The 15653-nt window shown below is 45.2% G+C and overlaps 1 protein-coding gene across 1 annotated transcript in view; it reads left to right on the forward strand.

Moving 5' to 3' along the window:
* Positions 1-15653, forward strand: part of LOC124043194 (adhesion G protein-coupled receptor B2-like) — a 557845-nt gene that overhangs the window by 476940 nt on the left and 65252 nt on the right. The window contains exon 26 of the mRNA XM_046361489.1: positions 9314-9406. Coding sequence (XP_046217445.1) covers positions 9314-9406 — 93 coding nt within the window. The remainder of the gene's footprint in view (positions 1-9313; positions 9407-15653) is intronic.

The following is a 15653-nucleotide window of genomic DNA, read 5'->3' on the forward strand; positions in this document are numbered from 1 at the left end:
GTGTCAGGGTGTCAGTGTAGTCTCAGGGTGTCAGTGTAGTCTCAGTGTGTCAGTGTCGTCTCAGGGTGTCAGTGTCGTCTCATTGTGTCAGTGTAGTCTCAGTGTGTCAGTGTAGTCTCAGGGTGTCAGTGTAGTCTCAGTGTGTCAGTGTAGTCTCAGTGTGTCAGTGTAGTCTCAGGGTGTCAGTGTAGTGTCAGGGTGTCAGTGTAGTCTCAGGGTGTCAGTGTAGTCTCAGTGTGTCAGTGTAGTCTCAGGGTGTCAGTGTAGTGTCAGGGTGTCAGTGTAGTCTCAGGGTGTCAGTGTAGTTTCAGTGTATCAGTGTAGTCTCAGGGTGTCAGTGTAGTGTCAGGATGTCAGTGTAGTCTCAGGGTGTCAGTGTAGTCTCAGTGTGTCAGTGTAGTCTCAGTGTGTCAGTGTTGTCTCATTATGTCAGTGTCGTCTCAGTGTGTCAGTGTAGTCTCAGTGTGTCAGTGTAGTCTCAGGGTGTCAGTGTAGTCTCAGGGTGTCAGTGTAGTCTCACTGTGTCAGTGTAGTCTCACTGTGTCAGTGTAGTCTCAGTGTGTCAGTGTAGTCTCACTGTGTCAGTATAGTCTCAGGGTGTCAGTGTAGTCTCAGTGTGTCAGTGTAGTCTCAGGGTGTCAGTGTAGTCTCAGGGTGTCAGTGTAGTCTCACTGTGTCAGTGTAGTCTCAGGGTGTCAGTGTAGTCTCACTGTGTCAGTGTCTTCTCACTGTGTCAGTATAGTCTCATGGTGTCAGTGTAGTCTCAGGGTGTCAGTGTAGTCTCACTGTGTCAGTATAGTCTCAGGGTGTCAGTGTAGTCTCAGGGTGTCAGTGTAGTCTCACTGTGTCAGTGTAGTCTCACTGTGTCAGTATAGTCTCAGGGTGTCAGTGTAGTCTCAGTGTGTCAGTGTAGTCTCAGTGTATGCATGCTTGCACGTCTCCTATCCATGTTATTAAGCTCGTTACACACGACAATATTTTTGGTAACACACTAAACAAATTTCTTTGTACAACATCCCAATGTTCGTAGGAAGTTTTGGGACTCATTGGGTATAGTGTTAATATTAGTTCTCTCTGTCTCAACATGATGTGGGAGGCAATGTGGGTGTAAATGGAATACTGTGTACCCACTAGTCAAATCAAATCAAATGTATTCATAAAGCCCTTTTTACATCAGCAGATGTCACAAAGTGCTTATACAGAAACCCAGCCTAGAACCACAAACAGCAGCAATGCAGATGGAGGCTGCAACCTAGGAACAAACGTAGAGACGGAGCAGGCTTTGAGGGGTGTCCTCTTCTGGCTGTGTCGGGTGGAGATTAAATGATTGCATGGCCGTTAAGGCCAGATACTTCTTCAAGATGTTCAAATGTTCATAGATGACGAGCAGGGTCAACTAATAATCCCAGTGGTTGTAGAAGGGGCAAAATGTCAGTTGACTTTTCAAGTCAAATCAAGTGTTAAGGGTCCCATACACATATTTAGCAGATGTTATTGTGGTTGTAGTGAAACACTTGTGTTCCTAGCTCCAAAAGTGCTGTAGTATGTAACAATTCACAACAAAACATACAAATCTGAAGGTAAAAGAATGGAATTAAGAAATATATAAATAAAGTGCCTTGCGAAAGTATTCGGCCCCCTTGAACTTTGCGACCTTTTGCCACATTTCAGGCTTCAAACATAAAGATATAAAACTGTATTTTTTTGTGAAGAATCAACAACAAGTGGGACACAATCATGAAGTGGAACAACATTTATTGGATATTTCAAACTTTTTTAACAAATTAAAAAACTGAAAAATTGGGCGTGCAAAATTATTCAGCCCCCTTAACCTCTTGGGGATAACCTCTTAATACTTTGTAGCGCCACCTTTTGCTGTGATTACAGCTGTAAGTCGCTTGGGGTATGTCTCTATCAGTTTTGCAGATCGAGAGACTGAATTTTTTTCCCATTCCTCCTTGCAAAACAGCTCGAGCTCAGTGAGGTTGGATGGAGAGCATTTGTGAACAGCAGTTTTCAGTTCTTTCCACAGATTCTCGATTGGATTCAGGTCTGGACTTTGACTTGGCCATTCTAACACCTGGATATGTTTATTTTTGAACCATTCCATTGTAGATTTTGCTTTAAGTTTTGGATCATTGTCTTGTTGGAAGACAAATCTCCATCCCAGTCTCAGGTCTTTTGCAGACTCCATCAGCTTTTCTTCCAGAATGGTCCTGTATTTGGCTCCATCCATCTTCCCATCAATATTAACCATCTTCCATGTCCCTGCTGAAGAAAAGCAGGCCCAAACCATGATGCTGCCACCACCATGTTTGACAGTGGGGATGGTGTGTTCAGGGTGATGATCTGTGTTGCTTTTACGCCAAACATAACGTTTTGCATTGTTGCCAAAAAGTTCCATTTTGGTTTCATCTGACCAGAGCACCTTCTTCCACATGTTTGGTGTGTCTCCCAGGTGGCTTGTGGCAAACTTTAAACAACACTTTTTATGGATATCTTTAAGAAATGGCTTTCTTCTTGCCACTCTTTCATAAAGGCCAGATTTGTGCAATATACGACTGATTGTTGTCCTATGGACAGAGTCTCCCACCTCAGGTGGAGATCTCTGCAGTTCATCCAGAGTGATCATGGGCCTCTTGGCTGCATCTCTGATCAGTCTTCTCCTTGTATGAGCTGAAAGTTTAGAGGGACGGCCAGGTCTTGGTAGATTTGCAGTGGACTGATACTCCTTCCATTTCAATATTATCGCTTGCACAGTGCTCCTTGGGATGTTTAAAGCTTGGGAAATCTTTTTGTATCCAAATCCGGCTTTAAACTTCTTCACAACAGTATGTCGGACCTGCCTGGTGTGTTCCTTGTTCTTCATGATGCTCTCTGCGCTTTTATCGGACCTCTGAGACTATCACAGTGCAGGTGCATTTATACAGAGACTTGATTACAAACAGGTGGATTGTATTTATCATCATTAGTCATTTAGGTCAACATTGGATCATTCAGAGATCCTCACTGAACTTCTGGAGAGAGTTTGCTGCACTGAAAGTAAAGGGGCTTATAATTTTGCACGCCCAATTTTTCAGTTTTTGATTTGTTAAAAAAGTTTGAAATATCCAATAAATGTCGTTCCACTTCATGATTGTGTCCCACTTGTTGTTGATTCTTCACACAAAAATACAGTTTTATATCTTTATGTTTGAAGCCTGAAATGTGGCAAAAGGCCGCAAAGTTCAAGGGGGCTGAATACTTTCGCAAGGCACTGTATTAGGAAGAGCAATGTCAGAGTGGCATTGACTAAAATACAGTTGCATACTGTGTACCGACTAATCAGTGACACAGGCCAACAGGACGCTCTCAATTGTGCATCTGTAAAGGTTTGTGAGGGTCCCAGGGCCCAAGTCAAATTTCTTCAGCCTCCTGAGGTTGAAGAGGCGCTGATGCGTCTTGTGTACTACACTGACTGTGTGGGTGGACCATTTCAGTTTGTCAGTGATGTGTACGCCAAGGACCTTGAAGCTTTTCACCTCCTCCACTGCGATCCCATCGATGTTGATAGGGGCGTGCTCCCTCTGCTGTTTCCTGATGTCCACTATTAGCTCTTTTGTTTTGTTGACAATGGGGAGAGGTTATTTTCACTCCCCCAGGGCCCTATCATCTCCTCCCAGTAGGCTGTCTCATCCTAGTTGGTAATCGGGCCTACTTCTGTTGTGTTGTCTGCAAACTTGATGATTGAGTTGGATGCGTGCGTGGCCACGCAGTCATGGGTGAACAGGGAATACAATGGGGGGCTGACCACGCACCATTGTGGGGCCCCAGTGTTGAGGATCAAGGACTGGGGGTGTTGTTTCCGATCTTCACCACCTGGGGGCGGCCCGTCAGGGAGTCCAGGACCCAGTTGCACAGGGTGGGGCTCAGACCTAGGGACCCGAAGCTTAATGATGAGCTTGGAGGGTACTATGGTGTTGAAGGCTGAGCTATAGTCAATGAACAGCATTATTACATAGTTATTCCTCTTGTCCAGAAGGGACAGGGCAGTGCGCAGTGTGGTGGCGATTGCATCGTCTGTGGATCTATTGGGGATGTATGCAAATTCAAGTGGGTCTACGGTGTCATGTAAGGTAGAGGTGATATGATCCTTAACTAGCCTCTCGAAGCACTACCAAGCGATGGTGCTACCAAGCGATAGTCATTTAGTTCAGTACAGGAACAATGGTGGGCATCTTGAAGCAAGTGGGGACAGCAGACTGGGATAGGAAGAGATTGAATATGTCCATAAACACTCCAGCCAGCTGGTCTGCGCATGCTCTGAGGACGCGGCAAGGGATACTGTCCGGCCTGGCATTCTTGCGAGGGTTAACACGCTTAAATGTCTTACTCACGTCATCCATGGAGAACGAGAGCCCACTGTCCTTGGGAGTCGGTGATTGCCACATTGCTGGTTTTCCCTTTGTAATCCGTGATTGTCTGTAGACCCTGACACATATGTCTTGTGTTTAAGCCGTTTGAATTGGGACTCCACTTTGTCTCTCTACTGACGTGTTGCCTATTTGGTTGCCTTACAGAGGGAATAAATGCACTGTTTTCTATTAAAATATATACCTAGTCACCTTGCCATGGTTAAATCCGGTGGTTTGCGCTTTCAGTTTTGCCAAAATGCTGCCATTGACGGTTTCTGGTATGGGTTGGTTTTTAATAGTCACAGTGGGAACAACATCCCTTATACACTTTCTGATGAACTATACGTCAATGTTTTTCTCAGAGTCTACCTGGATCATATACCAGTCCACGTGATCGAAACAATCTTGAAGCATGAATTCCGATTGGTCAGAGCATTGTTGAATAGACCTTAGCATGGGTACTTCCTGTTTGAGTTTCTGCCTATAGGAAGGGAGGAGCGAAATGGAGTCGTGATCTGGTTTGCCAAATGGTGGGCGGGGGAGGGCCTTGTAGGCATCCCAGAAGGGAGAGTAACAGTGGTTAAGCGTTTTAGCAGCGCGAGTAATACAGGCAATGTGTTGATAGAACTTTGGTAGCATTTTCCTCAAATTTGCTTTAAAGTCCCCAGCTACAATAAATGTTGCCTCAGGATATGTGGTTAGCAGTTTGCATAAAGTCCAGTGTAGTTCCTTGAGGGCCGTCGTGGTATCGGCTTAGGGGGAATATACACAGATGTGACTATAACGGAAGAGGATTCTCTTTGGGTGGTCTTGGAGCAGCCTCTGGGATAAGTTAAATTGCCCTGGGGGGTACAAAGAAAGGATCAAATTTGGGAATGTCGTATTCCTGGTTGTAATGCTGGTGCGTTACCGCCACTCTGATATCCAAAAGTTATTCAAAAACATTCTGGGCTAATAATGTAACACACAAAAAATGTAAAATACTTAAAGGTTGCCTAGGATCTAGAAGCAGAGCTGCCATGTCTGTCTACACCAGCTGTGTGCACCATAGCCGAGCATTCAGAGGTCAGGACAGCAGGTCTGGTGGAGAGAGGTAGAGAGAGAGAGGTAGAGAGAGAGAGTGAGAGAGAGAGGTAGAGGTAGAGGTAGAGAAAGAGGTAGAGAGATAGAGAGAGAGAGAGAGGTAGAGAGAGGTAGAGAGAGAGGTAGAGAGAGGTAGAGAGAGAGGTAGAGAGAGAGAGAGAGAGAGAGAGAGAGAGAGAGAGAGAGAGAGAGAGAGAGAGAAAACAGCAGGTCTGGGACAGGTAGCACGTCCGGTGAACAGTTCAGGGTTCCGTGACCGCAGGCAAAACAGCAGAAACGGGATCATGATCTTTTCGTTGAAGAATTTCATGAATTCTTACCTCTTTTGGAGCGCCATTTCCGTTCCAATTTTCTGAAAGTTTGCTTCAGGGCTCAGGCATTTTTTGTACACCAGATAGCTAAATTCTTGTGACAAATTGTTTTTGTTTTAAGAGGTGCGGCTGCATCTAGGGTATTACGCAAGGTTAAATGCTCGGTTAGATGGTTATGTCAGGTGCCTCGCTAGGACGAGGTGGGTGCAAGATTCAGGAGCAGGAGAACACTGAGGTCCAAATAGAAAATATTTATTTGGAAGTCCCAAAACACAGCAAAACAGGTCGGGAAATAAACCCAACGAAGGCACCCAACAAAACAGGAATTCGAAGTGACAACAGGAGGAAAAACAATCTACTCATAAATAATTCACAACGGCTCAAACGACCGTGAGAATAGCCTGTGGCGCAATCTAGCACACGCCCCAAACAAACACAATAATCCTGCACAAAATACCAGCAGGCAACGAGGGTAATAAACCCACAGAAATTAACCCAATGGAACACAGGTGTAAGAAACAGACAGAAACAAACGATGGATCAGTGGTAGCTAATAGGCCGGTGACGACGACCGCCGAGCACCTCCCGAACAGGGAGAGGAGCCACCCTCGGTGGAAGTCGTGACAGGTTAACTGGTCGTGACAGGTTAACTGTTAAGTCGTGACAGGTTAACTGTTAAATCGTGACAGGTTAACTGTTAAGTCGTGACAGGTTAACTGTTAAGTCGTGACAGGTTAACTGTTAAGCCGTGACAGGTTAACTGTTAAGCCGTGACAGGTTAACTGTTAAGCCGTGACAGGTTAAATGTTAAGCCGTGACAGGTTAACTGTTATGTCGTGACAGGTTAACTGTTAAGCCGTGACAGGTTAACTGTTAAGTCGTGACAGGTTAACTGTTAAGCCGTGACAGGTTAACTGTTAAGTCGTGACAGGTTAACTGTTAAGTCGTGACAGGTTAACTGTTATGCCGTGACAGGTTAACTGTTAAGTCGTGACAGGTTAACTGTTTTTCGTACTCCAACATCCTTGGGCAGGTGGAGGGAGTCTGGAAGGGCATCTAGGAATCTTAGCGTTGTCCGACAATTTATAGTGCTGCTTTTCATAATCCTTGCCTGGGGTCTGAGCAGATTTGTTGCGATTGCAAACTTGGTGATCTGATAGTCCAGTATTATCAGGAAGAACATTTCGATCCACAATATTTATTCCACTACCTAGCTTTAGTTCACTTAATGAAAGTTTCAGAGAATAGCAAACAGTATTATATCTCAGAGCACTGTGGCTCCGGACTCAGTTACCAGTCATATCTCAATTTGAATCAAATCTAATCTTCCTAACACAACCCTCAGTAGACTGGCTGCCTCTCTAGATTCAACAGTGTTGTACACTCTTTCTCTGTTCTTTATCTCTGTTTCTATGTATCTTTCTCTCTCTCACACTCATTGCCTCACTCTCTCTCACTCTCTCTCACTCTCTCTCTCACTCTCTCTCTCCCACGCTCACTGCCTCTCACTCTCTCTCACTCTCTCTCTCACTCTCTCGCTCTTTCTCTCTCCCACGCTCACTGCCTCACTCTCTCTCACTCTCTCTCACTGCCTCACTCTCTCTCACTCTCTCTCACTCTCTCTCTCTTTCTCTCTCCCACACTCACTGCCTTACTCTCTCTCACTCTCTCTCACCCTCTCTCTCACTTTATTACCAGGGTGGCAGGGTAGCCTAGTGGTTATAGTGTTGGACTAGTAACCGAAAGGTTTGAAGTTCAAATCCTCAAGATGACAAGGTACAAATCTGTCATTCTGCCCCTGAACAGGTAGTTAGGTTGAAAATAAGAATTTCTTCTTAAATGACTTGCCTAGTGAAAACAAGAAAAAATTATGATCTCACTCTTCCTATATTTCTCATCTCTCACTTTCTTGATCTTTGAATGTCCTCAAAGAGTGCTTGAATACAACAATCAAACAATTACTTGGCGTTTATTTCTATAGTACTTTTTAATACATACAGTACTAATACTAACAAACACATTGAAAGAAGAATACATGTTCATTACAGGGTAATACGCCGTGATCTCGTCTCTTACTAAAATCAATAACAAAACCTAATATAGATGATCAAACATTCACAAGATAATATATTTGTTTGTAAAGGTTACATACTCAATTAACACGTGTAGAGTACTGTATGTATGAACATAGCCTAATCTCTATGATAGTCTTAATGTAGCTAAACTCATTTTAAAACTACAATAAAGACCTTCATCTACCTTCCTCCCTTTCTCCCTCCTCCTCTACTTCCCTATCTCCTCCTCTACTTCCCTCCCTCCCCCTCTACTTCCCTATCTCCTCCTCTACCTCCCTCCCTCCCCCTCTACTTCCCTCCCTCCTCCTCTACTTCCCTCCCTCCTCCTCTACTTCCCTCCCTCCTCCTCCTCTACTTCCCTCCCTCCTCCTCTACTTCCCTCCCTCCCCCTCTACTTCCCTCCCCCCTCCTCCTCTACTTCCCTCCCTCCTCCTCTACTTCCCTGCCTCCTCCTCTACTTCCCTCCCTCCTCCTCTACTTCCCTCCCTCACCCTCTACTTCCCTCCCTCCTCCTCTACTTCCCTCCCTCCTCCTCTACTTCCCTCCCTCCTCCTCCTCTACTTCCCTATCTCCTCCTCTACTTCCCTCCCTCCCCCTCTACTTCCCTCCCTCCTCCTCCTCTACTTCCCTCCCTCCTCCTCCTCTACTTCCCTCCCTCCTCCTCTACTTCCCTCCCTCCTCCTCTACTTCCCTCCCTCCTCCTCCTCTACTTCCCTCCCTCCTCCTCTACTTCCCTCCCTCCTCCTCCTCTACTTCCCTCCCTCCTCCTCTACTTCCCTCCCTCCCCCTCTACTTCCCTCCCCCTCCTCCTCTACTTCCCTCCCTCCTCCTCTACTTCCCTGCCTCCTCCTCTACTTCCCTCCCTCCTCCTCTACTTCCCTCCCTCCCCCTCTACTTCCCTCCCTCCTCCTCTACTTCCCTCCCTCCTCCTCTACTTCCCTCCCTCCTCCTCTACTTCCCTATCTCCTCCTCTACTTCCCTCCCTCCCTCCCCTCTACTTCCCTCCCTCCTCCTCTACTTCCCTCCCTCCTCCTCCTCTACTTCCCTCCCTCCTCCTCTACTTCCCTCCCTCCTCCTCTACTTCCCTCCCTCCTCCTCCTCTACTTCCCTCCCTCCTCCTCTACTTCCCTCCCTCCCCCTCTACTTCCCTCCCCCTCCTCCTCTACTTCCCTCCCTCCTTCTCTACTTCCCTCCCTCCTCCTCTACTTCCCTCCCTCCTCCTCCTCTACTTCCCTCCCTCCTCCTCCTCTACTTCTCTCCCTCCTCCTCTACTTCCCTCCCTCCTCCTCCTCTACTTCTCTTCCTCCTCCTCTACTTCCCTCCCTCCTCCTCTACTTCCCTCCCTCCTCCTCCTCTACTTCCCTCCCTCCTCCTCTACTTCCCTCCCTCCTCCTCCTCTACTTCCCTCCCTCCTCCTCTACTTCCCTCCCACCTCGTCCGTCTCTTCCAGGTTCAGGACGCAGTGCGCTGTCGGATGGGGGGATGTAAAGACGACAGTGAGAACTCACCGGACTCATGCAAGAACGGACAGGTGCAGATCATGGTGAATAATATTTCATTTCATCCCTTATTAGACCCATAACCACTGCTAGCCTGGTCCCTGATCAGTTTGTGCTGTCTTTCCAACTCCTGGGACCAGGCTACTTAACCACTGCTGGCCTGGTCCCTGATCAGTTTGTGCTGTCTTTCCAACTCCTGGGACCACACTACGTACAGATGAATGATCTTTATTTGAGCCAGTTTGCTACAGCAGGAAAGTAATCCTGACGCAAGAGGAAATGTGAATTATCGTGTGGATTATAATTAATGGACATATTTTGTACGGGTCGACACATTTTTAATTGGGAAAATTAACCAATTTTTTAAGTGGAAATTACAAACTTGAGGAGCCTTTTTAAACGTCAAATATACTATTACTTTGCCTTTCCTGTAGTGCAGGAAAATTCCTGCAACAACAAGATGATCGAATTAAGATACAGCATCTGTAACCACTGCTCATCCCTGATCAGTTTGTGCTGTCTCGCTAACTCCTGGGACCAGGCTACTTAACCACTGCTAGCCTGGTCCCTGATCAGTCTCTGCTGCCTTGCCAACTCCCTGGACCAGGCTACTTAACCACTGCTAGCCTGGTCCCTGATCAGTCTCTGCTGCCTTGCCAACTCCTGGGACCAGGCTACTTAACCACTGCTAGCCTGGTCCCTGATCAGTCTCTGCTGCCTTGCCAACTCCTGGGACCACGCTACTTAACCACTGCTAGCCTGGTCCCTGATCAGTTTGTGCTGTCTCGCTAACTCCTGGGACCAGGCTACTTAACCACTGCTAGCCTGGTCCCTGATCAGTCTCTGCTGCCTTGCCAACTCCTGGGACCAGGCTACTTAACCACTGCTAGCCTGGTCCCTGATCAGTTTGTGCTGTCAGGCAACATAACCACATTCTGCTGGTCCTAAAACGTCACTGTTTCTGTTCTCCAAATTCTGCTCTTCACTAACTATATTAATGCCCAATCCCAAATTGACCACATCTCCTTGTGGGGTTCTGAGAGGATTTGACAGGTGTTGATTTGGGGCTAAAATCCTAACCCCATCATTTGTTCAGTCCCTCCTAAAGATATTTTATAATCCCACCTGTAATTTGTTGTTTTCATATTTTCATTTCATATTTTTATTAACATGGCAGGCAGTGCGGCAGGTTGGTTTACCCCAAATGAAAGCCCTCATCATTATGCACAGGGCATGTAAGGTAAAGCTCACATAAGGTTATACATAAGGTTACTTTGTCCAAAATCATGCTAATAGCATTGTAAATCATAAAGACATGAAGTGCCTCCCAATGTCAACCAGGTCACACCGCTCTGCAATATTCATTAGTTCTAGAAGTTCCTACGTTGAACCCTCCATCCCCTTGGATTTTGTTATACACACAGTAATTTACTGTAGTGTTTTGGTCTCTTGAATGGACCTCTAGGAAGGTTAGGAGGCTGAGGCTTCACCTTAGATTACCTATACCAGCAACAACAAAAATGCTAAGTTGTTTAAAGTGTAGTGTTGAGGAGGAATGGATGGGTTGGTTTCATAACTGTAGGGTCCAGAGTTTCCCGTTGCTGTTTTTCCTGGTCACGTCACAGTTCACGAGTAAACCTACTCATGACAAAGTTAACAAGAAGAGATGTACTTGTCTTTTAAATCCATAGTCTGACAATAAACTGATCTCAATCCACTTGAAGTAATGATTAGGCTTTTTGATTAATATCAAAAGCAGTCATTTCCAACAGCCATTTTCCAAATAGCATAATCCAGAATGAATCCCTCTCTCCAAAAAGCTCAAGGCGACTGAGTGCATAGGGAAAAGTTTTCTTGAACCAATTTGCCATAAAGCCTTCAAAACCTGTCATAGCCATGATAAACTATATTTACAAAAGTATATGGACAGCCCTTCAAATTAGTGGATTCGGCTATTTCAGCTAACACCGTAAATGACAGATGTATAAAATCGAACACACAGCCATGCAATCTCCTTAGACAAACATTGGCAGTAGAATGACCTTACTGAAGAGCTCAGTGACTTTCAACGTGGCACAGTCATAGGATGCCACCTTTCCAACAAGTCAGTTTGTCAAATGTCTGCCCCAGTCAACTGTAAGTGCTGTTATTGTGAAGTGGAAACATCTAGGAGAAAGCAACGTCAGCACAAGAAGTGTTCATCATGAGCTTAATGAAATGGGTTTCCATGGCCAAGCAGACACACACATGCCTAAGATCACCATGCGCAATGCAAAGCGTTGACTGGAGTAAGGTGAAGCTCACCGCCATTGGACTCTGGAGCAGTGGAAATGCCTTCTCTGGAGTGATAAATCATGCTTCACCATGTGGAAGTCCGACGGATGAATCTGGGTTCGGTAGATGCCAGGTGAACACTACCTGCCCTAATGCATTCTTCCAACTGTAAAGTTTGGTGGTGGAGGAATAATGGTCTGGGGCTATTTTTGTTGTTACAATGAAGGGAAATCTTAACACTACAGCATACAATGACATTCTAGGCGATTCTGTGCTTACAACTTTGTGGCAACAGTTTGGGGAAGGACCGTTCCTGTTTGACAATACACCGTGTACAAAGCGAGATCCATACATAAAGGGTTTGTCGAGATCTGAGTGGAAGAACTTGACTGGCCTGCACAGAGCCATGATCTAAACCCCATATAACACCTTTTGGATGAATTAGATTGCCTACTCTGAGCCAGGCCTAAACACCCAACCTCACTAATGCTCTTGTGGCCGAATAGAAGCAAGTCCCTGCAGCAATGTTCCAACATCTAGTGGAAAGCCGTCCCAGAAGAGTGGAGGCTGTTATAGCAGCAACGTTCCAACATCTAGTGAAAATCCTTCCCAGAAGAGTGGAGGCTGTTATAGCAGCAACGTTCCAACATCCAGTGAAAATCCTTCCCAGAAGAGTGGAGGCTGTTATAGCAGCAAATGGGGGGACCAACTCCGTAGTAATGCTCATGATTTTGGAATTAGATGTTCGACGAGCAGGTGTCCACATACTTTTGGTAGTGTATGACATAACAGCCATAAAAGTATTAAGTAGGCCTTGTGAAAAGTGTTACCATAAACTCACTAGACAGGATATGAGAACATCTTGAGAGATAGGTGTACATTTTGAGATGATAGGTGTACATTTTGAGAAGATAAGAGGACATAATGAGTAGATAGGACATATTGAGAAGATAGGAGGATGTTGAGAAGATAGGAGGACATATTGAGAAGATATGACATCTTAAGACAATAGGGGGACATCTTGAGAAGATAGGAGGACATAATGAGAAGTAGGGGAGGACATATTGAGAAGATAGGAGGACGACATATTGAGAAGAAAGGATGTCTTGAGAGTAATCAGTCTTCAGACTAGAGTACATGTTAAATGAGATTAACCACCATTTAACCATTATGGTAATTAGTTTGGACTGGCTTGGTCCTTCCCATTCTCCCCTCTATTGTCCTCTCCTCCACTTCCTCTCTCTCATCTCTCCTCCTCTCGCATCTCTTCATCATCCCAGCATCAGAAGTGTCAGAACGTGTCCTACTGTGGGCAGCAGTGTGGCTCTCTGCGCTACAGCACTAGCACTGCTGGCACTGGAGCTTCTCTCTGCCCATCATCGTCATGCCACCAACAGTCACCATACCCGCCATTATGCCACCCTCACCAGGGCTTCCAACGCAGCTGCCAACAAGGCTGTTACCACAGCCTGCCTCACAACTACCACATGAACCATGAACACATGAACTACGCACTCAACCACACCCTCAACCACGCCTATAACCACGCCCACAACCATGGACAAAACCACAAGTACCTCAACAGCAAATCAGTACGTCCACCACAGTAGATAGCTGCTGTGCCTTCTGTGTCCTAAAGTAGCCAATATATACGTAGCAGTGTAGTAAAGTTATTATGTGGTAGAAAAGTACATTATCCACAAAGGTTTCCAGCAATGGCTCCCAAACTGTGGATAAACCCTCTTGTGGTGCAGGAAATGTCTTTCCATGTATTTAATATAAATGGTATTAGCCTGCAAAACATAACAAATCATGTTTTATTATGGTCCGTTGGGGGGAAAGTTTGGAAACCACAGAGCTGCACAGTAGATTAGTGACAGCAAGTTTTTATAGTTTTAGCTGCTACCAGTCAAAGTTTTTTTATGGTGGTGTTTTTATATCTATATAGATGTGTTTTTATATCTATATAGATGTGTTTTTATATCTATATAGATGTGTTTTTATATCTATATAGATGTGGTTTTATATCTATATAGATGTGGTTTTATATCTATATAGATGTGTTTTTAGTTCTATATAGATGTGTTTTTATATCTATATAGATGTGGTTTTATATCTATATAGATGTGTTTTTAGATCTATATAGATGTGTTTTTAGATCTATATAGATGTGTTTTTATATCTATATAGATCTGTTTTTATATTTACATTTAAGTCATTACATTTAAGTCATTTAGCAGACGCTCTTATCCAGAGCGACTTACAAATTGGTGCATTCACCTTATGACATCCAGTGGAACAGCCACTTTACAATAGTGCATCTAAATCTTTTAAGGGGGGGGGGGTCTAATCTAATGGCTCTAATCTTCTATTCTTGCATCTTTTCCAATGATAATTCAGCCAGTTGTGTTTTAGGTTATCTTGTGCTTCCAGTGTTGGCTGTACACAGGGCTAATGTGAATGCCCTCCTCAAAAACGTCTGGACAAACTGTAGTTTGTAATGATGCTGACGGTTAACCTGACTTACTTTCTACACTCAGCCTGTGTGTACGTGTGTGGGTGTGCGTACATACATGCTAAGATGAGGGATATTGAGATATGGAGAGAGCGAGAGAGAGAGAGAGAGAGAGAGAGCGAGAGAGAAAGAGAGAGAGAGAGAGAGAGAGAGAGAGAGAGAGAGAGAGAGAGAGAGAGAGAGAGACAAAGGGAGACAGAGAGAGAGATAGAGAGCGTGAGAGAGAGAGAGGTGAGATGAGAGTCTAAATCCTCATTTGTCCATTTAGGCGAGAGCCATTTGTGCAGCTGTGTGATTTGCGTACTAAGAGCTTTCGTCTCCTCTGAGACCTTAATTCATTCTCTCTCTCTCTCTTTCCCTTTCAAATGTTCCCTTTCTCTTTCTGTCCCTCTATTTATCTGTCTTTCCTTCTCTCCCTCTGTCTTTCTCTCTCTTTCTCTTTAACTCTCCCTTTCTCTCTGCCTTTCCCCTCCCTCCATCTTCTTCCATGTCTTGGTATTTCGGGGTATTTAGTTAGGATCCCCATTAGCTGTTACAAAAGCAGCAGCTACTCTTCCTGGGGTCCACATCTCTCTCTTACTCTCTCTTCTTCTCTCTCTTTCACTTTCCCTCCCTCCCTCCCTCTTTGTCGTGCCCAAAATGCTTTATACTTTAATATCCAAACAAAGGCTTTTGTGAGTGGGTTCCGTGGAGGACGCTAGGCGGATTGTTGCTGTGGGGAGAGAGGAGAAGAGAGAGTGTAGAGGCCTGGGTCTGCATGGCAATGTGGTGCAACGTTCCTTTCACTTTCAAGTTTGAGAGGTTTGCAGGGAGGCCATTTTGGAATGGAACACTGGAACTGTCCCTCATTGAATCCAAGCAATCCCTTTGTGTGGTGCTGTTTGTGTGGTGCTGTTTGTGTGGTGCTGTTTGTGTTGTTTTTTTTACAAAGTAATTTGTTCCAACCAATCAAAGTTGAGGGGAAATTATTTCTTGAAGGTTACAAAAGACAACCTGAGGGAATCAAGAGCAGGAGGCATTATAGTAGGTAGAGGTGGTGTTAGGTTTGGTGACAGAAAGGTAGAGCTGGTGTTAGGTAGAGGTGGTGTTAGGTTTGGAGACAGAAAGGTAGAGCTGGTGTTAGGTAGAGCTGGTGTTAGGTAGAGGTGGTGTTAGGTTTGGAGACAGAAAGGTAGAGCTGGTGTTAGGTAGAGCTGGTGTTAGGTAGAGGTGGTGTTAGGTTTGGAGACAGAAAGGTAGAGCTGGTGTTAGGTAGAGCTGGTGTTAGGTAGAGCTGGTGTTAGGTTTGGAAACAGAAAGGTAGAGCTGGTGTTAGATAGAGCTGGTGTTAGGTAGAGCTGGTGTTAGGTTTGATGACAGAAAGGTAGAGCTGGTGTTAGGTAGAGCTGGTGTTAGGTAGAGCTGGTGTTAGGTTTGGAAACAGAAAGGTATTGCTGGTGTTAGGTAGAGCTGGCGTTAGGTTTGGTGACAGAAAGGTAGAGCTGGTGTTAGGTATTGCTGGT

Source organism: Oncorhynchus gorbuscha, linkage group LG09, assembly GCF_021184085.1.
Source record: "Oncorhynchus gorbuscha isolate QuinsamMale2020 ecotype Even-year linkage group LG09, OgorEven_v1.0, whole genome shotgun sequence".
In the NCBI taxonomy this organism is placed as follows: Eukaryota; Metazoa; Chordata; class Actinopteri; order Salmoniformes; family Salmonidae; genus Oncorhynchus; species Oncorhynchus gorbuscha.